This window comes from Nyctibius grandis, chromosome 8 (genome assembly GCF_013368605.1).
Source record: "Nyctibius grandis isolate bNycGra1 chromosome 8, bNycGra1.pri, whole genome shotgun sequence".
In the NCBI taxonomy this organism is placed as follows: domain Eukaryota; kingdom Metazoa; phylum Chordata; class Aves; order Nyctibiiformes; family Nyctibiidae; genus Nyctibius; species Nyctibius grandis.
The window spans coordinates 1,797,315-1,821,721 of record NC_090665.1 but is presented as its reverse complement, the minus strand read 5'-3'; the positions used below and the strand labels follow the sequence as shown (position 1 = coordinate 1,821,721).

At 50.3% G+C, this 24,407-nt stretch overlaps 2 protein-coding genes across 5 annotated transcripts in view; one reads left to right on the top strand and one right to left on the bottom strand.

Annotated features, from left to right (window-relative positions):
• Positions 1 to 5,138, bottom strand: part of RSRC1 (arginine and serine rich coiled-coil 1) — a 150,344-nt gene extending 145,206 nt beyond the window's left edge. For 2 of the 3 annotated variants that reach the window (XM_068406657.1, XM_068406655.1), the window contains exons 1-2: positions 5,043 to 5,138; positions 1,855 to 1,979 (exon numbers count right to left, since the gene is read on the bottom strand). In XM_068406657.1, the coding sequence (XP_068262758.1) occupies positions 1,855 to 1,877 (23 nt within the window). In that variant the 5' untranslated portion in view covers positions 1,878 to 1,979; positions 5,043 to 5,138. The remainder of the gene's footprint in view (positions 1 to 1,854; positions 1,980 to 5,042) is intronic. The other variant, XM_068406656.1, reaches the window with a different exon arrangement.
• Positions 5,139 to 6,953: 1,815 nt separating this feature from the next.
• Positions 6,954 to 11,550, top strand: SHOX2 (SHOX homeobox 2). 2 transcript variants are annotated; one of them, XM_068406854.1, is made up of 5 exons: positions 6,954 to 7,230; positions 8,495 to 8,703; positions 10,966 to 11,023; positions 11,124 to 11,212; positions 11,299 to 11,550. In XM_068406854.1, exons 1-5 carry the CDS (start codon positions 6,954 to 6,956, stop codon positions 11,548 to 11,550), a joined length of 885 nt encoding a protein of 294 aa, XP_068262955.1. The 2 variants fall into 2 exon arrangements, with proteins under 2 accessions (XP_068262955.1, XP_068262954.1); XM_068406853.1 differs by having other exon boundaries at positions 11,124 to 11,218; positions 11,263 to 11,550.
• The last annotated feature ends 12,857 nt before the right edge of the window (positions 11,551 to 24,407 follow it).

Sequence of the window (24,407 nt, the reverse complement as noted above, 5' to 3'; positions counted from 1 at the left end):
CTCGATGATCCCAGAGGGCTCTTCCAACCTGATTGATTCTGCGATTCTGTGACCCAAGCAGGCATGGGATTTGCAAAGTCAAATTGTGACCAAGTTTCCCAAGGGAGCCTTTCAGGTAGCTACATTCAAAGTACAATAAATATACGGCCAATGCTGCGTTTGCCAGAATTTGAAGACTATGCCAGAGGCGCAGGTTTGCTTGTCAAACTGGGACACGCTCCTCCCACAGTGCTGAAGCTCCTCCTAAGGACCACCGGACCCCTGGAGCTGGGGCGAGGAATTAAGCTCAAGAGTCAAAGGGAAGTTCTCCTGCCAAGTTCTGGACCTGGCATTTACTTCAAGAAGAGTTTCCATATTTTATCCAACAGTTGTTGAACGCAAAATACAAGCCAGTCCCTCAGGTATCTGGATTTTCTTTGACGTTCACTGGAGTTTGCTTACTGCCACAATCAAAACAGCAGCTACATAAACTCATTCCTATGTAGCCAAGTCTCTGTGGATGGCAGACGGCTCTTCGGCACGCAACTCGGAGCTACCGGTTCCACTCCTGCAGCCAGGAGTGCCTACAAATTAGTCACTACTAAGCTTTGCTGCAGTAAATCCCTCTGTACAGTACTTCACTTCTCAATAGTTTCTGTTTTCAGCACTTTAGAATTGGTCCTTCAGTTAACAATCTAAACAAAGCATTTTTGAAACATTCAACTTAAAACAGCAAATCTCCGTGCACCTAAAAAAGCAGAATTTTAGGAGGATGAACTGCCATGCAAGAGCGTTTCTTTTTAAAATGAAGTTATTTCTACCACCTTACTAAAGTTATTCCACACAGATTGTGAAAAAGAGGCAGTATTTACAGACTATTTTATCTCATTTAAGGAACTATGACTTTAATTTACAATTCTGCAGAGGAATGCCAATTTATATCAACACACCATGTTGTGCAGTCATTTTATTTTTTCCCCTTGTAGTAAAAGATTTACTGAGCTCCAAGGTACTAACAGTTATTGAACGGTAAAATAAAGCTCTTCAAATACATACTGATAGAACGATTTCAAATGAACCTGAATCTCAAACTTAAAATAAGCTGAACTGCTCAGAAAGATGGAACTACAATACACAGATTTTAAGTTAAAAGCTCACAGACCACAGCTCATGACAGCAAGATTAATAAAAGAGACCAGAGAAACAAAGAGTACAAAAGACATTTCTGCAGAGATATTTGCTGCTTGATGGGGATATCATTACGAGTCAGAACATTACACTTCAACATATATATCGTCTGCTGTTTAATTTCCTTGCTTTGCCATCAGCTCTTTTCCCATTTGGACACACAACTGGACTAAGTGGAGTATAAAACTAGTGAAATGTACTACGTAAATCTCAATTCTGTGTCATCAGGACCAAAGAAGAACCACATGCCACGGCCCTCCCCTATTACAGGACAAGCCCTACAGCACACATGCACATACCTGAGCTTCAGGAGCTGCAGGAGCGCTGGGTTTACTGTGGCCGAGCTACAGGACAAAGGCACACAGGTGACTGATGCCCTACACATTCTAGAGTATCCACTGGAAAAGAGGTTGCCAGAAGCAGACTGTCAATCCTGGGACAACTTGTGCAGCCGAGTCCTAGTAGGTGCCTCCTGAGGGGATATCTTGAACACACAAAGGCAACAAACTTGTCTGACACGCGCTATCTTTCACCAGGTCTTTAGACCATCCCTTCAGTACATGGCACACATTTTCTTGCAAAGACACCTCTTACAAACATAGCACTTGAGTAGTCAATTATCAAGACCTACAACAGGTTAGTATTCTCCCTGACTACTGCCTACTCCCTCCATACTCCTGAACAGACCTGGGAAAAGGGATTGCCAGCATTGACTGATCACACCAGCTGAAGCCTGACAGATGGAAGAGTTGTTCTGGTGGGTCAGCAGTGGTCCATATACCATTTCCACACACAGGACTGTATCATAGTACCTACAGATCGCAGAGGAGAACGAAGATCACTCAGGGAACCTTAATTAGCAAAATAATGACGGGGGAAAGAAAAGACAAACACAAAAAATTAAGACTCATTACATGGCATCATGTGCTGCATCTCATGGGGTTTTCCTACCTGAAAGTTTTCTGAAAACTGATGCTGCAACACTTTGGTTGAAGTGAAAACAAAGCGCACACTCCCATACACGCGTTTGGGCAAGAGAAACATCGACATCAAAAACTTCAAACCATTTGGCAAAGTTATAAACAGTGCTACCAAGCCCACCTGCAAACAGCTAAGTAACCTCCCACCCTGCATTTAAAACTGTAAAGAAAACATGGGTGACACAGGAAACAGACTTCTCTAGAAAAATCTGTTCAAAGAGAGTAAGGTACACTTCAAAACATAGTAAGAAGTATATACTCCTTGATCTGCCCTTGTTCAATCTCGTTTCATAGATGTTAGCATTATTTTAAGTGTGTAATATCTATTTTCAAACATGTTTCAAATTATTATTGTATTTACCATAGATTGTAAGAAAATAATATCATTTGGTTGTTTCTAATCAGAGGCTGCTATCCAGTAAACACTACTGCAGCTGACTACACCTTGAGCACAGCATCCAAATAAACAATACAATCTTTAGTTATCAGCAGCAGCCAGAAGTGATGGAGGCAAAATAACCTCTGCGTTTGTTCAGCATCAAATCCAGACAATTTATGTTTGGTAGTTAATAAGAAACCTTGATTATAACTGACTTGCAATAATCACTAACCACTTGTGCTGTTAAAGCTCTACAAACAAGATCCTTTGAGAAATTCTAACCGATTAGAAGGGCACTGATGGAAAAATATACTGCAACCATCTCAGTATCCCCTTCTTTCCTGCTGAACTGTGCAAGTGTATCTATGGGTGGGAATCAACAAGTCAGGATGAGATGCTACTTGAGCTTCAGCCAGAAAATCAGGCTAGTGGAGTAAAATTTATTCTAAGTCCTCAACAAACACACTCACTAGCTAAGAAGCAGGAGTCAGTGTTACTACAAGGGAAACCACAAACAGGGTAGAAGTCCCTCTCAGACAGCTTCTGTGTGTGTACAGATCTAAGACTACCTTTGTATCTACCTCCACCAGGCTTGTAGTTACGTGGAAACTGTCCCAGCTCTGCAATTCAGAAAAACTGCTCTCAGTAGAGCAAGAGATTTGATTAGAAAAGACAACACGGTGGCTGTTCTTCTGAGGGCAGCAAGCTGAATTGTTGCTGAGTTTACATACTTATCCAGTGGTGCCTCTCTTAGCCAAGTTTCCAGATCACTACAGGAGGAAGACCTGAACTGCATCTACCAGCACAGCTACCATAACTGCTCACCTCGGAAGAAAGTCTAGAGATCAAAGAATCACAGGAATTCAGTTACTTTCTTACAATCTCTCATAGGAACAAGAATCCACAGACACCAAACACACCAGAACGCTGCCTTCTGGTTACTTAAAGGACATCCTCTTTGACAATTACATCCACGCTATTTTTCAAAATCATTAATTTTGAACTCGAAGAAAGTTTGTCTCAATTCAAAATCACGAATGAACAATTTATTTATAAAAAGAGTGTTCCTTAATTCAGCTTCAAATCTTTAAATTTCAACGTGTGGGAAAAGCCAGGCTCAAGGAGACGTCACATGCCCACGGTTATCCAGGACACCACCAGCAAAGTGGGGACTTGAACCAAGGCCTTAAATCCTAGTAGGGTGCTTATCTGCTAAGAGCTGGCCTCCACAAGCCATCTTTTGCTCAATAATTCTTAATTCTACAAACTATCCTTCCACCACAGACCTACATTTTCCATTCTTGAAGGCAATGAGAATTACAAACATTCCTATTGTAGATCAACCCAGGTAAGCTCACTAAGGGCATTAATCAATCTGCATTTGCTCCAAGTAAGCAACTTTCAGAATAAGCTTACAGATCAACTAAGTTTATCTGAACTTTATACACCTTTTAATAGTTATTTTAAATCAAGTTGTAAATATCTTCCTTGCTCGTAGGGTAAAGGATCCCGCTGAACCACTTAAAATTGCACGTTTAAAATTTGTCTCAGATCATTAGAACAGATAAACTGTTCAAAAAAGTTTCTTTCTTCTCTGAAAAAGTAGCATCCAGAATTGTATTTAGCTGAAATATAAAATGAAAATACCTAAAATGTCTGCTGCCAGAAACAGCACATCAGATAGTGAAGAAACCAAATCCCACACCTTCTTTACCCACGATTTCACAGACAAGAGCTGGGAAGGTAAGATTCTACATGAATAATTTCCTCCTATGAACCGAAATATAAATGTGCTCCAAGGGCAGGTGCCAGGGACAGAACTGTCCATCACAAACACTATGTGCTCCCCACTCACACCAGCGGGGCCCTGCTAGCACACAGCAGGAGCAAAAACAGACTTGAAAGAGACTGGGAAGAGAGCAGTTCCCAGTGCTCCGTGCCAGTTTCCACCGGGAAATCCGACCGGAGTCAGGAGGAACACGCCCCGGGCTCCGCTCTGCTCCCCAGCCGGCTGCTGGCCGCTGCTCGGCCCCGGCACCGCTGCTCCCTACGCGCTGCCCCGCGCAGGGCGGTGCGTTCTCCCCTGCCCGCACACGCGGAAAGAGGCTACTCCAGGGCCAGACGGACGCGTTTATGGCGGCGGTTATCACTCCTCAGCCGGTCACGGCGTGCCCCGCAGCCCCCCGCGCCCCAGAGCGCACGGCAGCGCCAGGCCGCCGGGAAGCCGAGCCCGGCACCGGCGGGACCCCCCGCACCAGGCCGGTCCGCGAGCGGCGCGTCCTCAGGGCGGCCCTAGCATCATCACGGCAACACCGGGCAGGCCCGGGCCCTCCCCGCCACCCCCCGACCCCGGTCCGCAGCCGGAGGCCGCCGCGTCCCCTCAGCGCGCCGCGGCCCTGGGGAGCGGCAGCAGGCCGCAGGCCGCAGGCCGCGCCCGGCCCCCACGGCGGCGGCCCGCGGCACCTTGCCTCGTCCCTGCCGGGGGTGCGCTCGCCACCGGGCCCCCACCACGTTACCTGAGCGGCGGAGCGGCCGGGCCGGGCCGCGGGAGCGAAGAGGCCGCCGGGCCGCGGCTGCCGGTTTGAGCTCAGCGCCTTCCTGGGCGGCGGGCAGGCAGCAGCAAGCCACCGCCGAGCTCATCCACGCGGCCAGGCAGCGCCGCCGAGCGCCGAGGCATCGATGCGGCGCGCTCGCCGCCCCGGCGGGACGAGCCCCCGCGCACCGCGCGTGAGGGGCGGCGAGGGGCGCGCGGCCGGCCCCGGGGTCCCCGCTGCCCACGGGCGGCTGCAGCAGCCCACGGCGCGCTGCCCGCACCGAACGCACCGCAACGACTTACCGGCGCGTTGCCGTGGCACGCTGCCGTCCGCCCCCCCCGCGGGTGACGGGCTCCGCGGGGCGCGGGGGGGGGTCTCGCGTTTCAGCTCGAAGCGATTCACGAGGGTCGGTGTTTCCTGGCGCTGACGATCGTCCCCGAAGGGGCAGCGACCCCCGCCGCAGCGTGGGCAGGGCAGCGGGGCCGGGCTGTGCCCCGGGGCAGGGAGGGCCCTCGTCGCGGGGGGAGCACGGCCCGGGCCGAGCCCAGCCTCCGCCGGGCAACGGCGAGCAGCGGAACGGAACGATTTATTCCGTCTTTTGCCGGATTTGGTTAGTTTAACGCGAGTTTCCGAGCACACGCTCCCCGCCACGGGCATTGCGTGAGGATAAACGAAACGTACGGCTGGAAGAGCCGCTGACGATCATCCTCGCGGTCGGCAGCACGGGGCCGGTGTGTTCCCGTCGGGACCCCAGTGTCCGATCCCCCCGGTACCGAAAATGCCCCCCGGGGCGGAGCGGGGACAAGCGGAGCCGGTTCACCGGCCGCGGGACCCGCTCTGCTGCTTGAAACGGAGTTAACAGTCAATCGCTGCCTATCGCGGCGGAGACGTGCGTAATTGGATCTGAATAAATGCTAATTCCACCCCCGGTACCGTACCTGCTCGAGTAAATAAACACTCTTTTATGTAAAGTCATCTTTCCAAAGGTCAAATGAAAAATCAATACATAATCAAGAGTTAAACAATTTTGAATAATTTATTAGAATTCTAGCAAAGGTGTAAAAGAGACGGCTTGTGTCAACAAAAGTGCTCTCTTAATGGGATTTAAGCAACAAAGGAAAAACAACATTAGCAATAAATAGAGTAATTCGCTCTAATCTGATGCCTCAATTCGCCGTATGAGAAAACGTTAATGATACGGCTGTATTTGTCACTGTCAATTAGCCGGTAATTTATTTGGTGGATTTGGGCGTCCACGGAGGAACTTTTCCGCCTCCCCCGCTGCTCGCCCGGGGACGGGTCCCCCGCTCCGCGCCGCGCACCGGGCGGGCTCCCTGCGGGGGAAGCGCCCCTTGACTTTGCCCCGCGGGGCTGCGCGGGGGCGGACCCGCATCCCCCGCAATCGCGCACCCCGCCGGGGCCGCCCCGAGCCCCGCGGGGCAGTGCGCGGGCGCGGAGCCTGCGCCCCCCCCCCCCCCGCCGCCTCCCGCCTTGGCCACTCCCCCGCAGCTCCGGCCCCTCTCCTTCGCCGCGCTCGCCCGGGACCTCGCGCACGGGCCCGCGCCTAATTAAATTAATTAGGGCACAGCGCGCGGCGGGCGGGCCGGCGGCGCCCTGGCCGCAGTGCCCCGCGGCGGGCGGCGCGGCCGGGCGGCGGAGAAGGGGTCCATTCAGAGCTCCGAGGGGAGGTAATTCGCCGGGAACAAGGGGCAGGCTTTGCAAAGTATAAATAGTGCCACTTCAATCGCGGCGTCGCTATCAGACCCCGAGAGCCCTGCACGTCGGGCGGCACGGCTGGGCTCGGCTCGGCACGGCCCGGGGCGCCGCCGCCGCCACCCCGCCCCGTGGATGCCCGCCCGGGGAACCGGGGCAGCGCGCCCCTGAGCCGCGGCCATGGAGGAGCTGACGGCGTTTGTCTCCAAGTCGTTTGACCCTAAAGCGAAGGAGAAGAAGGAGCTCATCACCTACCGCGAGGTGCTGGAGAGCGGGCCCCTGCGCGGCGGCGGACCGCGGGAGACCGGCGGAACCGCGGCGGAACCGGGCCGCGACGAGGCGGGCAGCCCCGCTGCGCGGGCGGGCGGCGGGCGGTCCCCGCCGCGGGAGCCCGACGCCGCCGCCGCCGCCGCCGCCGAGAGAGCCGCCGAGGCGGCCACCCCCAAGCTCAGCGACGGTAACGGCGGCACCGGGGGCTCCCCCTTCTTTCCTTCCCCTTCCCCCCCCCCCCGTCGCGGTCGGTACGCGCGGAACGGAGGCGGGAGCGGACGGTGGCCGCGCACCGGGCGAGACGGACGGCGGTCGCGGGTGGAAGGGGCTCGGCGGCGGCAGCGCTCGTGGGGAGGCTGCGACAGGCGTTAATGAGCGGCTTTCCATCTTTTCCCAATTACGGGAAATATGCGGCCAGCCTCGAAGTTTATATTAAAATATTTAAACAAGCATTTAACTTGCTCACGACGCGATCTGGTCCTGTTTAGCATCCCACGGGAGGCCGCGCTGCCAACGAAAGCCCGGCCGTGCGGGCCCGTTCGTTCTCCCGCGGATCTCGGCAGCGTGGGCTGCGCGGCCGCGGACACGCGTGGCGCCGGGCCGCGCTGCCGCCGCTCATCCTCGGCTCCGCGCCGTGCGGTTCCGTGCTTCCTTCAGAAATGCCCCGCGGTTATTCCGCCGGTTTTCCGCGCCGGGCAGATGGCCGCGGTGCCCGTACCGGGGTTGCCCACCGCTCTGGGTAGCTGCGGGAAGGCAGCCGGGCCGCGCCGGCGGAGCAGTAGCGCAGTCTCCGCGCCCGCCGGCGGAGCACGGCCCGTCCCCGTCGCTGCGCGGGGACCCGCGGTTCGCTGCCGCCCTTTTGTTCGGACAAGCGTTCCCGGCGGAGCGCGGCGCGGCCGGGAGCATCCCCGGAAAGGGCTAATTAACAAATTTGTGCTAACGAGCGGGGCGCGGGGGGAGCCGACAGCCGGGGCAGGGCCGCGGGGGTCCGCGCAGGGACCCTCGCTCTCGGCCGCGGTCCGGCCTGGGGCGCGTCTCTGGCAGAAAATTGAACAACGAAAACAAAATCCCCGGGAGAGCGCGGGCGGGGCGCGGAGGGGCCGCGCTGACCGGCGGAGCCCACCGGGGACCTGTTGCTGCGCTTCCCCCGGGCGGGCAGCGGGGCTGGAGATCCGGCGCGGTGGGCTCGGTGCGGACCCTCCGGGCGGCGGCCGGGGTGCGGGAGGCGGCCCGCCGGACCCCGCTCCCCGCCGCCAGCCGTTCCCGGAGCCGAGCGGCGGGGCCCGGAAAGGCAGCGGCCCAGGCGGGCCTAGCGCGGCCCGGGCGCACAGGCCCGGCTGCCCCAGCCCCGGGGGGCTCCGGCCCGGCTCCCCGCGTCGCGGGGGATGAGCTCCGGCGCCCTGGCTGCCTCCCCCCCGTCCCGCCTGTCTGACTGCCTGTGTCGTGCCCAGTGTCCCCAGAGCTGAAGGACCGCAAGGAGGATGCGAAAGCGATGGAAGACGAAGGGCAGACGAAAATCAAGCAGAGGAGGAGCCGGACGAATTTCACCCTGGAGCAGCTGAACGAGCTGGAAAGGCTTTTCGACGAGACCCACTACCCGGACGCCTTCATGCGGGAGGAGCTGAGCCAGAGGCTGGGGCTGTCGGAGGCCAGGGTGCAGGTAGCCAAGCCGTGCCCGGCTGCGGGGATGCGCGGGTGTGTGTGCGCGGTGGAAGGGGCCAGCTCGGTAAAACCCGGCCGTGCCCCGGCCCCGCCGCTGGCAGAGAGGAGAGGGGGGTGCCCGCGCCGAATTGCACCCAGCAAATCTGTAAAATCACCTCCCGGGGCTTTTTGTTTGCGGTTTAGGCTCCTTGCAAGTCCCCTGCCCCTCGCTCTGTCGCGTTTTATTTAATCTCTGCGTTTGTTTCGTCTCTGCCTCGGCAAGAGCTACAACGGGTGTTTTGTTGGCGTGGGCTGCGGTCCCTCTCCGGGCTGCTCCTGGAGCAGGGCTTACCGGGCGGACGTACCAATTAACTTTATAGATGTAGTGACCATAAACTAAATTAGGAACTGCTAAGTGCCAAAAAAAAAGAAAAAAAAAAAAAATTTACAGTCCGTTTCTCGTCATCGTTCTTAAATCTTGAGGGAAGAGGCACGAAAACGGAGCGAAGTGCACAGACCGGCTTTGTTCGGATTTATGAAACACAAAAGTCTGGGATAAAACCAGGCTATTTTAAGCGTTCTCCCGTACCGGGAAGCCACAGCATCCTTTGATTTAACCTGCGCGTTTAACCTCGGGCTGCCCTCCCAAAGTTTCTCAAAATCGGTTCCTAGGGCTGGTTTCTGCGAGTTTTGTCGGGCTGAGATGAAGAGTGAGGAAGGGTCTGGGCTGGGGAGGAAGGCAGCTCCCCAAACGAGAACAAATGTAGCTGCTCCGGTGGATTTCCGTTCCGATAATAAAAGAAGAGAAAATGATGGTCATTATTTGCTCGAACACATGGAGCAGTTTTAGGCCCCGAACATCTGCAGCTGTTAGAAAGCATCGCTGTAACAGATACTCCCCCTCAATCTTTGTGCTCGGGGGCCACCATCTGCACCCAACTACGCGTACGAGCCTTGTGGGGTTTCTTGTCACAGGGTAAGGACAGACACCGAGCGGTCACGTCGAACCGAAAAAGTCACCATAAGCAGCTTTTGTCGGCAAAAATAATAATAATCATAATAAAAAGGAGCCTTCATTTCCCCGCTCCCCCGTTTTTCTGCCTATTTACGGCCAGCAAATCTGAACAAACCCAAAGCAAACAAAGTTGTAGGGCTTCAACTTGGCGATGGAAACCGGCTGCTCGCCCCACAAAGGCGGCAGCGGGGGATCCGCGCTCCCGGTGTGCCACAGCGCGGGGCGCAAAACAACTTCGGGACATTTACAGAGATTAATCCCGTTCCCTCTGAATCGTTCCGGAAAACGCTTGGCAATTTTTTTGCCTCGGCATCTGCACTAATTTGTAAATTACGGAACGTGCGTTTCCAGGGGACGCTGAGGGCGAGCGTGGCTGTTGGGCAGATTGTCCCTGGCTGGAGTAAATGACAGGGCGGGGAAAATTCGCATTTATATTTGTCTCTTCAAGTAAGACCTCAAAAAAGAATATTTTTTTTTTTTTTTTTGGCCGTGGGGAGAGGATTGCTTGGTGGATGTGGCTTCTGAGACGCGGTGCAGAGGTCTGGCTTTAAACAGGGATGTTTTAAGAAGCGCTCTCCCTCCTTCCCTCCCTCCCCTCTCTTTTTTTTTTCTACGCGAGCAAACTTTATTCCGGAAATTTATTTCAACAATTCCATTTCCAATATTAAAAGTGTGTTCTTGTCTAACGCGCAGCCTTTTTTTGTGGAAGCAAATTAGATTATCATGATAATGAGACAATTATTCCGCTTCTGTGCTACACTCCACTGCACAGAGGAACAGAGAAATTCTAAACTTCTTTGTAGCAAAGCTTTTATGACAGTAATTACCCCCCAAAAAGTGAGTCATTAAACTCCTTGGTGTTTAGTTTTTCTTGCAGATAAAGCTAATTAATTAATGTATTAATGAGCACGATCTTCTCAGGCCTGACGGTGCAAACATCGAAACCCATTATCGCCAGTTAGTATCAGAGATCAGGGGGCGATTCGGGTCTTTTGGGACCCTGATGTGGAGGGGCGAACCCGGGCTCGGCGATGGCTCTGAACGAGCCCTCTGCCAACCTCCACTTTCTGCATATTTTGTCTTTTTTTTTCTCCTCACTCTTTGCGTTTCGGAGCTCATCAGCGGGGCTGGGGGGAGGAGGGAGCCCAGCCCGGGTTTCTTTGTCTGCCGGGGTATTTTTTTTTGTATTCTCGGTGCGTTTATAGTTTTTTTTTCTGTCGTTCCGCGGCCGTGACGCCCGTGTGTGTCCCCCCCTCTTCCCCGCAGGTCTGGTTCCAGAACCGAAGAGCCAAATGCCGAAAGCAAGAAAACCAACTCCACAAAGGTACTGAGGGGGGACAGGGGGTGATGCGGAGTGCCGCGGGTGGGTCGGACACGCGCGGGGGGGTCTCGCCCTCGCTGACCGCCGCCGCTGCCTCCCGCAGGGGTGCTCATCGGCGCCGCCAGCCAGTTCGAAGCCTGCCGGGTGGCTCCTTACGTGAACGTGGGCGCGCTGCGGATGCCCTTCCAGCAGGCAAGTGGGCTGCGGGACACGGGGGGGTGGTGGGATGGGGGGGGGGGGGACACCCACGCGTGACCGCGGCGCCCTTCTGCCCGCAGGTGCAGGCGCAGCTGCAGCTGGACAGCGCCGTGGCCCACGCCCACCACCACCTCCACCCGCACCTGGCCCACGCACCCTACATGATGTTCCCCGCTCCCCCCTTCGGGCTACCGCTGGCCACCCTGGCCGAGTCCGCCTCCGCCGCCTCCGTGGTGGCCGCCGCCGCCGCCGCCAAGACCACCAGCAAGAACTCCAGCATCGCCGACCTCCGCCTGAAGGCCAAGAAACACGCCGCCGCCCTGGGGCTGTGAGCAGCCCGCTCGCTTCTTTTTTTTTTTATGTTTAAATAAAAATAGGGGAGGAAAAAAAAAAAAAAGACGAGGGAGAGGAGAAACTGACGGGAGATATATACTTATTTAAAGAATTAGAGGAACGAGACGCGCAGCTGGGAAGTTCACAGGTTTTGAAACTGACCTTTTTCTGCGAAGTTCACTTTAATACAAGAAATTTGATAAGAGAGGCGGGCCTCCTTTCACGTTGCATCAGATACTTGAGTTTAACAACCACGTCTGGAATAGCGACAAAAAAGAAGAGAGAAAAGACGACGACGAAGAGAAAAGGGGAGGAAAAAAAAAAAAAAGACTTATGATTTCTCTGCGAATTTCTAATGGGAAACTGTCCGGGATACTTCCTCCAGCAGCATTCCGGGTTGCATGTATTTGTATTTCATTGATGGAGTCCTTTGAGTCACTTGCACTTCACCCTCATCTTTAGTAGAAAAAAAACACAAAACCAAACAAACAGACGTGGCTGGGTTCTTTCTCTTTTAATCTCGGAGGGAAGCAGAGAGAGGGGAGATCAAGCGCTACCTGTTCCCCTCTTAAATCTTTGTTGGTCGTTTGCTGTCCCACCTCTGAAATAAAAGGGAGCGGGAAGCAGCAGGAGAGCGGAGTGTGCCTCCCTTTGCTGGGTCTCTCTTGTCCTGAGGGCGAAAATAAAAGAAAAAGAAAAAAAAAAAGAAAAAGAAAAAAAAAAGAGTATTTAATTCCCGACCACCGCTTTACACACGGCAAATTCCAATAAGAGGTACTGGATACATGTAAAATATGTTGATACACACGAACAAAGTTTATTTTGGCTATAACTTGTGAATTGATAGTTGACTGTCAAACATTTACATTTTATCTCATAAAGGTGTATCTATTCACGTAATCTTGTGATTTTTTTTTTAATTATTATTATTATTTGAAAGACGTATAGCTATTTAACCTGGGGTACCTTGCAGTCGGTGATTGTTATCCCAGTTTGCCATCAGACCCTCCTGCTTATTGCCAAGACAGAGGGAAAGCTCTTCTACGCGAACTTTGGTATGGACGGGCTTTGTATGTATTTGTTCTCCATGAAAACAAAATTATTTATATTGACCATATTTTTTCTAGTGTATTTTAAGTTATTTTAAAAAGGGGGAAAAAAAAAAAGGAAAAAAGATGCTGTTATTTCATTACATTTGTTGTCAGTACAATATATTTTGTTTCACTCAGGTTTGCTTCACCTTTTTTAATCCATTTTCGACGTCACGAATTTCAATAAGTGCCAAGTAATGAATTTTAAGACACTTTGCGACCTATTGACTGAGAAGGGTAACGTTTTAGTGGACGGTTTCACGTCACCTCTGGTACTGTTAATATTAAATCATCGGTGATATTCTTTCTTTTCTGTGTTTACACCTTCTGTCGAGCTCGCACGTTTCCTTCTGCTCCGTAGATATCGCGACAAACCGGTAGCGCCCAGCACGGCGAGGAAGCACCGCTCACCTCTGCGCATCTTTTGTTACCACTTTCTATCCGTTTTCCTGAGTTTCGGCTTCACAAAACTCAACGCGGCGTTTTGATTTTGCCTTTCTTTTGAAGCGAAATAGGCCGGTGGAAGTTACATAGCAATTGTGTCTTTGCAAGTTCTGTCAAGTTCCCTCAGGTAATAAAATCGAGGAAAGTGTCACGGCTCGAAATATTTTCCAGGGAAGGAACAGGGGGGAAATCTGCACTGTGCAAAATTCGCACCTCCCTCCTCGTCCCCCGCGACCGGGCAGCAGCGGGCAGAGCCCGCACCCCGCGCCGTGCCCGGCCCCGCATGGCGCCCGCTCCTCCACGCCGGGACGCCTCGGTTCTTCCGAGGGCTCCCTGAGGAGCGGGCGCCCGCCCCGGGGGCTGGAGGGGCGGAGGCGCCCGTTGTGAGGGGAAGGCGCCCGCCATAGTGATTCTTATGAGGGGAAGGCGCCCGCCATGGGGGTCCCCGTGAGGGGAAGGCGCCCGCCATCGCGGTCCCTGTGAGGTGAAGGCGCCCGCCACGGGGGTCCCCGTGAGGGGATGGCGCCCGCCATCGCGCTCCCCGTGAGGGGAAGGCGCCCGCCACGGGGGTCCCCGTGAGGGGAAGGCGCCCGCCACGGGGGTCCCCGTGAGGGGAAGGCGCCCGCCATGGTGCCCGCCGCGCCCAGCCGCGGGAAGCCGGGCAGCGCCTGAGGGAAGGGCCCGCCCCGGCGCGGCGGGGGAAGAAGCCGGGCGCTGCTGCGGGGAGCGCGGGCGGGGCTCGGAGGCGGGTGAGGCGCAGCCCTCGGCGCCCCCTCGGCCCCGCCGGGCCCCTCGCCGGGGAAGCGGCGGCCTCCAGCGAGCCGTGCCCGCTCTCCGCCGGGAAGGGCTCTCCGGGGCCCGGCCGCCGCCAGGCTGCGCGCAGCGGGGAGAGGCGGCGGCGCCGCGGGGACCCGCGCAGGCCGAGCGGCCGGCGGAGGCTGTCGGCTGGCGAGGGAGAGCCCGAGCGGTCCCCCCCTCCCAGGAAGGGAGCAGTCCTGGAGACGCTGCAAGGACCAAGAGGAAAATCAGCTGATAACGGGTGGAAAATGATAGATTTTATGTTAGGTAAAACAGCTTCAAGCAAAAGTAAGATGCTGCTAATTATAAAGTCAATAAAACCAACGGTGGTGTCAATTGATCCTCGAATAAAGAAGTTAATTAATAAGCGCACGAGCAGCTCACGTTCACATCCCAAGCACAGCCTTGAATATTCTCAGTCTACTCCCAAATAAACTTGTTATGTCTTACCTGCCCTGTTTAAAACACAACTAGTTAAAACATGGTTGTCTCACACTCTTGTGCAGGTTATTGATGTGTGTAACGTAACCTGTGATGGATACACACAACGTGAGTTTCAAATCTTTACAATATGCTCAGATATCGGCACGTCTGTCTTCAAGATGATGGTAATGAAAAACATGAAAAACGTACTTTCATCGTAACAGGGAAAGATGATTGGGTGGTGTAAGAGAACTGTGTGTTTTTTAGCGCAGCTGTGATTAAAATAAAATACTCTTAACGGGATATTTTTGGACAGGAATACTCACATTCCTGGTTTCCTTGGATTGGAATACCTAACAAGTCTATAGGCTGACAGAATTTTGCCAGAACTCTTCTGTTTCTATTTTATTTCTTAGAGTGTCTGAACCTATATAAAAACCCGTAGGTTTCGTGAAATTCAGGTATGGATATTTCATGAGCCAGACAGCACACGTACAATATATGCTTTCTGTAGATAAAATTTTAGCATGGGGTTTACATGGAGATGCCCCGGCCCGAGAAGGGGATTTAGAGAGGAGATCAAATAAATCATGTAGGAAGGAGTCAACACCTGTTTCTGCCCTCGTAGAGCGGGTCGCATGTTCGCAGCAGGAACTTCTGCAGGTTCTTATTCGGTGAAGGAGCGGTTTCCACATTTGGTTTGCTCTCTGCAGCAACACGACGTTAGGTGAGCAGCACAGTGCGACGGCAGCCAGACGCCTGACAAAAAACTCTGAACACCACCACGCTAACTCCTGACGTAGATTTTGGTTCTCCATACAAGGACACTTAAAAGGAGAAAGAAAAAAAAACACAGATTTTGCCCAGTGCATAAAAGTGCATGAAAACGTGTTAAATACTGTGTATAAAATTGATATGTCTCATACTGTTCATTAGCAGCTCAGCTTTATTGCAGGCAAAGCTTTTAACCAGCGCACTTAAACTTGCCTTTCAGAAAAGCAGCATCAGAAGAGCACTTGAGCCTCTGTGGTATCCAGCTGATGGGTCTGTGCAGCAGCAGCGTGCCCTTACGAGTACAGCAGTCCTTCCAGTGAGCTGCGGCTAAATACTCAAGGAATAAGTAATGTTTAGTGTAACAGTACACACTGTACTAACTCCTGCACAGTAAATATTGATACTTGTCCAATTTTGTGGCTGTTCCCATCTCATTTGCCCTTGAATTTTCAGTTTCTCACCATTTTTGAGCCTGTCCACCCTTACTGTGAAGTACCAGCAGGTGAAAGTGCACCTTGAAGGTCATCTACTACATATATTTAAAAAATAAAAGCAGTGGATCTGTATCACTATTGCGTTTTTGTGATGGGCAACAAAGTTCTGAAAAGAACTGGGAAAACTGTCCTCATTTTTCACCTTTCCTGTATTTAAGCTCTAACTGCCCCTGGTTTTGATGGAGGATCTGATCAGTGTTCTCAGAACTGCGAGTTGTCACTACTCACACCTTACAGGAGCAGCCAGCCTTCTCTCCAGATGTTCTTTAGGCAATTAAGTTAGTGTGAATGAAGAAAATTCTCAGAATTTTCTACACCATGAATCTTGCTAGTCCCATTGCAGCTTTTAGGATGCATTTATGCTGTTTTGCCAGTTGCCACTGTTTTTACTGACGAGGCAAAAGCTACATTTCTAGTGGAAAAACCAGCAGAGCCCTCAATGCCCATCATCTTTCTTGGCGCTGTGGTAACAGCGTGCCTTCTTTTGCCAAAGAAAAGTAACCAGCACCACAAACCCAACCCCAGAAAGTTGGTAATTTGGACTCTGCTGTCCCCTTTTCTGTCACCCTGGCCCCTAGTTGCTAGCTCTTTGTAAAATAATGGGAAAAAAAAGGAGATTTGCATCATGTTTTGCAAGCCTATCTACTGACCCCTCCTTTTCTCTCTGTGCAACTTTTTAAAAGCTATGAAAAGCTATTTTTAAAGCTATGAAAGATGTTTGAGAATGTTTTCCTTCATAACAAAAGTTTTACGGCCTTTGCACATCAGACATGCTGTTCATTAACTACTGATGTGATATCACAGGTAAAAATCACCCAGGGAAAAATACCAGTACAGAACTCTGAAATGGGGAGGTACAAAATGCACTCGTGGGCCAGTGCTCCGAACAAGGGGCAGTTTGACCTTATCAGCAGCTACAGCCCTCCTGAACCCCCCGAGGATATAAACCTGTGGTTGATAAAACACAGTACCAGAGCAGTGTAATCTGTTTCCAACATCTTCCTCAAGTTAATTTCGAGAAGAAGGATAACAGTTTTAATAATGTATTAACAAAATGCAGCTGCATCAGCGTTCAGGCTGACGTTCCACGTGTTGCAGACTAATACCGACATCGGTGCTCCACGTTTGGAGATGATTGAGGGGGTGGAACATCTCCCTTATGAGGAGAGGCTGAGGGAGCTGGGTCTCTTTAGCTTGGAGAAGAGGAGACTGAGGGGTGACCTCATTAATGTTTATAAATATGTAAAGGGCAAGTGTCATGAGGATGGAGCCAGGCTCTTCTCAGTGACATCCATTGACAGGACAAGGGGCAACGGGTGCAAGCTGGAACACAGGAGTTCCACATAAATATGAGGAAAAACTTCTTTACAGTGAGGGTGACTGAACACTGGCACAGGCTGCCCAGAGAGGTTGTGGAGTCTCCTTGTCTGGAGACATTCAAAACCCGCCTGGACACGTTCCTGTGTGATATGGTCTAGGTAATCCTGCTCCAGCAGAGGACTGGACTAGATGATCTTTTGAGGTCCCTTCCAATCCCTGACATTCTGTCATTCTGTGATTCACTCTGCAAAACCAGCTTTTTTAATTCTGCACTCATCTGCCTTTGACTAGCACCTTCCCTGCTGTGGTCACACGCTCCAGTAAGATGTTAACACGCTCCGCACGCTCTGTAATGGGGGAAACGTTTCGTCACTCTGATGTTAGGTGGCCGCTGCTGCCTTCTTATTTCCCTAAGAACAATTTAGATCTACTATTTTCTTTTCCTTACAGGAGGAGAACGTGGCCCGCCGGTCACTGCTGATGAGAACACCAGACGCAGCTCATACAAGATGGTGGAGTTAACCCATGTTTGAACAGCACATGCTAGAAAGAGTGTTTGAAAAATAAGAATTGGGCATGTTGTTAGAAAGCATCTGGATTTTGGATGCAACCAGAAAGAGACACAACAACTTTTCTTGGAGGGCACTTTGGTGTAGTGACTGAAATAGTTTTTCTGGTGAGAGCTGGCACCAAGCGATCGCCCCTCTCAGCATGCCGGAGGGTCATAGAGGGTGCTTCAGCCCTGAGACTGTGCGCCGTACCATGGCAAAGACGACGGTGTGCAAACTGTTGTATTAACAGCAACACACTTACAAATCTCTTGGTTGTCCCTGGAGTAAATATTTAAGCAGTGGAAACTTGGCTAGCACTTACCAAGATAGATAATCTGCTGAAAATTAAGGTGCTGCCCGTAGCCCGTTACAAAATAGCTGTGAATACTCAGAACATCTTTTACGCCATTCTTTCACTTAATATGTACGCATTATTTATTATGCAGATTGTCTTTTATGAAATATTTAGATTTGGAAGTGTTTTGACATGTGGTAATCTTTAGAAAGAAGGTAAACAGATTCTTTTTTAAAGAAAATGTAAATAAAGTGTTCCCCCAAAATATCTTGGAGAGGTTAAACGCAGGACAATGGAAACCACATGTAAATGCCCCCGCTGTCCCCGTGCAGGAACATTCCTGTGTATTTCCATTGACTTTGTTGACTGCAGCAGAAGTTCTGCTTGGGTGAAGACCACAGTACGGAACCTGTAAGAAAAAGAAAACAGTAGGCTAATGAGTGAACTGGGTTTGATACATTTAAAATATCTGGTTTAGATTATCATAATTACTTGGACAGCCATTAATTTAAACAAATACCATTGCGACGGCGTTCGTCCTTGCTATGGAAAGGGATGCTAACTAATCCATATGGTTTCTGGTAATATTTTAGATAATTTTTCTCCTTGTCCAGTACCCGCAGGTGGGATTTTGGTTATTCTTGTACTGCTGCTGTGGAGGATTTCCCGATAGGATCTGTTGGCTTTAAAGGCCAGGTTCTTACCTGGTGTAAGCAGCAGTAGCTCTGTCTTACACTCATTGCATCAGGAAAAGATGTGACCCTTAGTGGTTTTTGTCCTTGTTCCATGCAGCTGACAAACAGCTTTATAATATGAAGCAGATGAAAATTTTTACGTATGTGATCAGTTTAATTACAGAAATAGTTTACAATATTTTCCTACGTAGGTAAAGGATTTTGTATGAATTTCAGAAGTAATTTAACCATAGTAGTATGGTTAAAGGAAAGATAAACATTTGCAATTCATAAATTATTTTATGTTCAGAGGTAATTCGTTCTGCATTAATTTCTAATGGGCTCGTTCTGCTTGTAATCAAGAACTTATTTTCATGGGCTGGGGAAATGCCTGTGAGTTTTCTCTCCGAGCTTTCTTTCATAACATCTGCACTGAGACTTCGCCGTCAAACAATGGAAAGGCAGGATTTACAGAGTGTCAGCTCGCCGTTCTGTTCCTGGAGAAAGATGAATTAAGCCTTCTGTTATAAATGGAACATACATGCTTCAAAACAATTGTTATTAGCCAAGATACATCCAAGGTCAGGCTAAGTTATGTATGATGTATTCCTGTGAGTAACTTATCTTTATGGCTATTTCAAGTGTGAATACATGTAAAAATGTTTCAAGCTTTTGCATAAGTTTTATAAGTGTCCCACTTAGTTTTTGGGAAAATAAAAATTAACATTAGCCAGGAATTGCATTTGTTTTTAACTATTTCCTGTGTGCTCCTGCACTCATTGTTCATTACCACAGGGAAACATGTGGTGGTTCAGTGGACTTCAAGTGTTGTCAATAAGGAAACAGTAAATTTGGTCTTGTCTAATTTCAGAAAACTTGAAGCAATAGCTTGTAGATATGTGGATTAATGTTCAGGGCTCAGGCATGCCAGGATATAAATGCCATTTCTGTTTAAAAATGCTTGCATTTTCCTATTTTAAGAGCTATAAAATTGAGATAGATTTAAATAGGGAATTGAATTTGTAAAACCTTAAAGAAAACTTAAAGACATTCTGAAAGCTGTCCTCAAACCTGCGCTGGCTGCTTCTTGCCTGGGGTGTCCCTACGGGCAGTACCACCACTGTTCCTGTGCTCTTGTGTCTGTACCGCAGTCCTCCTCTCGCACACCGGTCCAGACCCTGCGTGCTGGATGTACCCTGTGCTTCTGATGACACCTGGCACTTGGGAAACAACCTTTTATTTAAAAAATGCTAATCATCTTCCCCACACATTGCTTATTTCCTCAAAGTTCTCAATAAAGCTAAAAACCAGCTAAAAAAATCTGAACAAAACTCTATATACCACATATACCGTCCTCCAAGTTCCTCGGCCATCACTGTGCCCAGGTAGGTGGCCAGGATCTTCATGGTAAGTTTTGGTGAGTGCTGAAATCATGAAATCAGTTTTAAAATCCACCAGCTCATATAAATGCTTAACGTAACCTTATTGGAGGTTTTCCCCACCCCTTGTCTCGGGGTGTCTTGAGAGGAATTGCAACACAGATGAAGCATCTCCATCTAGTACCTCACGTAACCATTCCTCGTGTCTTGCCTGGTTCTGCATGTGATTTTCCCACATCCATGCTGACTTCCACGTCTCTTCCCTGCCACTGTCTCTCATGTTATCCCAGTCTCCCTCCAAAATACCATCGGCCTCTTGGTCTGCATCTCCTCTTGCCCACCAGTCTGTGTGATGTGTTCCTGTGGCATCTGCGTGGGAGGTCTGCGTGCTGCATCAGGTCTTCTCTTGAAAACCCAAGGGCTGGAACCCATGGATAGCCTTTCTCTTTCTCCTCCTCTACTGAGAGCCTTGCTCCTGCTCACAGCTGCCTGGCAAGTGGCAGGAGACAGCAGAAGGCAGCCTTGCTGCTGATGGAGGGAGACAGGCTCTCACTTCAAGCAGGAGCAGACGCCTTGACAACCCGTGCGCGGGAGGGACAGCAGCGTGAGCATCTTCATCTTGGCAGAGGCTGATGGAGAAGGGAGGAGGGGGACCCAGCCTGGTGGGGAGACCAGCAGCTGCTGCTGCGACATCAGTGTGGGGGCTGCAGGGGAGATGGGCAGCCTGGGGTGAGCCCCTCTCCATCCCTCCCTCCCCAAGGCATGTGAGCATCACTGCTCCCCCATCATCTTCCCCTCCCTTACAGATCTCATTCTCTTCCTTGCTAGAAGAGGAGATAAGATGCACTGAGAACCTGAGTACGTTTTCCAGCTAACCCATGTCTTTGCAGAGGGTGAGTGCGGTGGCGAGCACCCTTCTGTCTCAGATCTAAGCTGCAGTCTGCAGCAGCCGGTGCTTTCCTGCTCTCTTCCGCTGCTGGGGTTGCTGCTCACAGTATCGTTTTCCTGGGAAGATGTGAGAGCTCCCTGGGGACAATCAGAGACCTGGGAAAAATACCTCTTCCCTGTGTGTCCTTAGGAGGCAAAATCCTGTGCACTCACCAGCGTCCCAGGACAGTCTGGGAACACTGGGAAAATACAGCAAGATGGTATGTTTGTAAATTTAGTTTGTCCAGCAAGAACACAGCGGTCCCAGGACATCTCTCCGTGAGGTCGGGGCAGGGCAGGAATGGACCTCCCTGGCAGCTGGAGGTCAAGGGAGCTCCAGCCACCCTGCTCCTGGGGTCCAAGCTCACGTACTTATGGTCTCGCTGTTTGCAAGGGGACCTGTGATAGATCTGGTGGTGTCAGGGCAATGGTTGGACTCAATGATCCCAGAGGTCTCTTCACCAGAGAGGAGCACACAGCTGTGTCTCCTGGAGGATGCTGGATGGAAGGCCTCAAGCCAGGCTTTCCAGAAAAGGTGCTGCAAAATGGAAATGAAAAAAATCAGGTTTGTGCACAGCAGAAATGCATTGTCCACAAATTGCATTGTTCCTTGATTTCTTCTGTACGGCTATTGAGTAGGTACAACCTTGTTTAGCTTAAAAGATCCAAGAAAATTATAGCCTAGGGCTCTTGGCCAGTGTCTGACTGTTGCTCTTATCATTGAAGTCCTGGGGAAAAATTTAAGACTAGGTGTCCATTACAACTCTCTGTCTCAATACTACCAACAGTTTGCCCTGGGACACCAAGGAAGGCATCAAATGTGGACAGGCTTTAAGCCAGACTCACATTAAGAATGTACAAAGTTATTAAACACAGCTACAGCTCCTGCAGAAAAGCAACAAGCTTGTAATGCCGCTTATTTTCAAGTGATCACAAGTACTAATGTGAAAAGTATTGAACCTCCATAAAACTAGACTAGATCAGACAAATAAATAAACTAAAAACACCTCTTTGAAGCAAACTGCTATTGACCGCTGGATTACAGCTTCCAGGCAGCAGCAGAATTAGCTAATTCTATAAAGCAATCTAATATCTAGGAACCTGTGCGGTGACAGCATCGAGCCCAGTGATGTTGGAGGTGCTGGGTGCAATATCCGAGCTTCACTGCAGATGGGCAGAGGAAACAACTGAGCTTCCTTATGCACGAAGATGGCCAAAACAGTAGAAGCCCGTCCCTGAATGCAGGTGGGAACCAAGCTGAATCACAGATGAGGAGATCCTGGGCAGTAACACAAGTTAACAGTACTTTCCTCCTGGCCAGATCTGCTCTCGCGACCACATGAATTCAGAAGGAAAAGGGTGGAAGGGAATAGCCACAATTTGACCCTTGAAATACCATTATCTTGTGCACATTTATGTCCCTACAGGAAGACCAGAATCATAGAGTATAACCAGGAAATTAAATTTTCTGATATCATCCATTAATCCATCATCCATTAATGGCAACCGTCCTCATGATCCCCAGTGGCAGGGAAACCAAAACGGAAGCATTTCTTCTCAACAAGGGTCATTAGCCATTGGAAGGGGCTGCCCAGGGAGGTGGTGGAGTCACCATCTCTGGAGGGGTTCAAGAAAAGCCTGGACATGGCACTTAGTGCCATGGTCTAGTTGCCATGGTGGTGTCAGGGCAATGGTTGGACTCGATGATCCCCGAGGGCTCTTCCAACCTCATTGATTCTGTGATTCTGTGATTCCTCTTATGGGAGAGAGCAGAGAGCTTCCACGTGTCTGAAGGGATCTCTACCTACACCCACTGACCTCCTGCAGCCTTTTTCCTGACCCATCGCTTGGGAGCAAGCCATGAGGTTGATAAGGAAATAAAAATTAACACCGATTGTGCATGTAAAACCTGGCAGTGCTGGAATTTAGCATGTAAAAAGACTGCAGGAGCAGGCTGCGTTTCTAAACTGAATCAAAATGATCTCATGTTCTTAGGACACTCCCCACTGGTTAGATACTTGGCATATTTGATGTAAAGTTAAGGGTATTTAATAAAGTATCTTTGGAGTGAAAAATATTAGTTCAATATCAGAGAGAAAAGGATGACTGATCTGGTTACTTTTCTGTGGTCAATTTTATCAACTTTTTAAATAGGATTTTTAATTTGGAGTCAAAAAATTGGGCTACCAGAAAAAAAACCCAGCCCCTACCTTCTTAAGGGGGGCTGTTACATGGCAGATTTTAGCTGATGTTGGTTTTATGCTCCAATGAAAATAGAGGAAATTATTGACAGTTTTTGTGTGATATTGAGTTGATCTTTAAAATATGTACTTCATCGTGTGTTTGTCTTTTCCTGTGTCTGCTGTCTGCAAATGCTTTAGCAGACACAGATATCTGTGGGAATACTGACCACAACAGCATATTTTATTTGTTGAAAATCAGTTTTGTATTGTAATAAAGAATATTTGCTGTGGCAGCCTGGTTTTTTTTTGAAACTGATTTATACCTGTCCAGACAGCTAAAGAAAAATGCCTTAAGACTTAAGTGCACAATTATATTATCCTGAGTATTGACTATCAAATTCTTATAGTGAACTGACTGTGAATTTCTAGATTAAAACTGAATTCTGATTAATCTAAAGTAACAAAGAAACAAAAGGAAATACATGAGCTGTGCCACTACATGGCAAACTGGAAGGGAATGGCCTTGCACTCGTACCAGTAGCTCTGGTCTGTGGTAGAGCCAAGCTGGGTTCCCTGGCAGGTATTGTCAGGATCTGGTAAGGCAAGAAGGAAAGTCTACGATGATAGCAGCATGGAAGACTTCTTCCTACATTGTCTTCTTGAAGATATTTCTCCTGCGAGATGGCCTACAAGTCTATAATTAGGAGTGCAGCTAGCCTCCGCGGCCAAGCTCGGTGATGAGAAGCAGATATGTCAAATATCTGCATGAGGAGAAGCTGGTGGGAGGGATGGGCATTTATGGATGGACTTGTGGATGGGAAAAAGGCAGAGGCAACGGGGAAACGAAGGAACAAATGAAAAGCAAGAAATGACTAAGTTTGGAAACATTCCTCTATTTATATTCTTTGGCAGACAGTTCACTTTCTAATGATACTTTCTTCTTATATCTGTCTGGGACCCATTTTCTAGCTATTGCCAGTCTTCCCTGCTGAGATAGCGCTATTTATACCATGGTTTGGTTGGGTTTGGAATCGGAGCTTAGGAAGCTGGACTCAGACCAAGTTAACCAGTCAGAGACGCAACTCCGTTGATACTAGCTTAACTTTCCTAGCAGAGAATAACGTAACATAAAGGCATCCAAGTACTGGCCAAGGAGGAGCCTCCCACCTTGGCTGGCTCATGCCCAGAGCTGAGCTTCGAAAAGTGCCCAGGAATGGTGACAGCCAGTGTCCTTGTGCCCTAACTGCCCACACTCACAGAATCACAGAATCAACCAGGTTGGAAGAGCCCTCTGGGATCATCGAGTCCAACCATTGCCCTGACACCACCATGTCAGCCAGACCATGGCACTAAGTGCCACGTCCAGCACTCCTTGCTTTCCTTGGGCTTGTAACACGCCCCTGCCCTCACCCACTCTCTTGGCATGATTTCAGGGGTGGGAGCTGTTTCGGGGTGATGGAGCAGGGGGACAGGTTCATGCGAGGTTGGTACCCACACTGAATA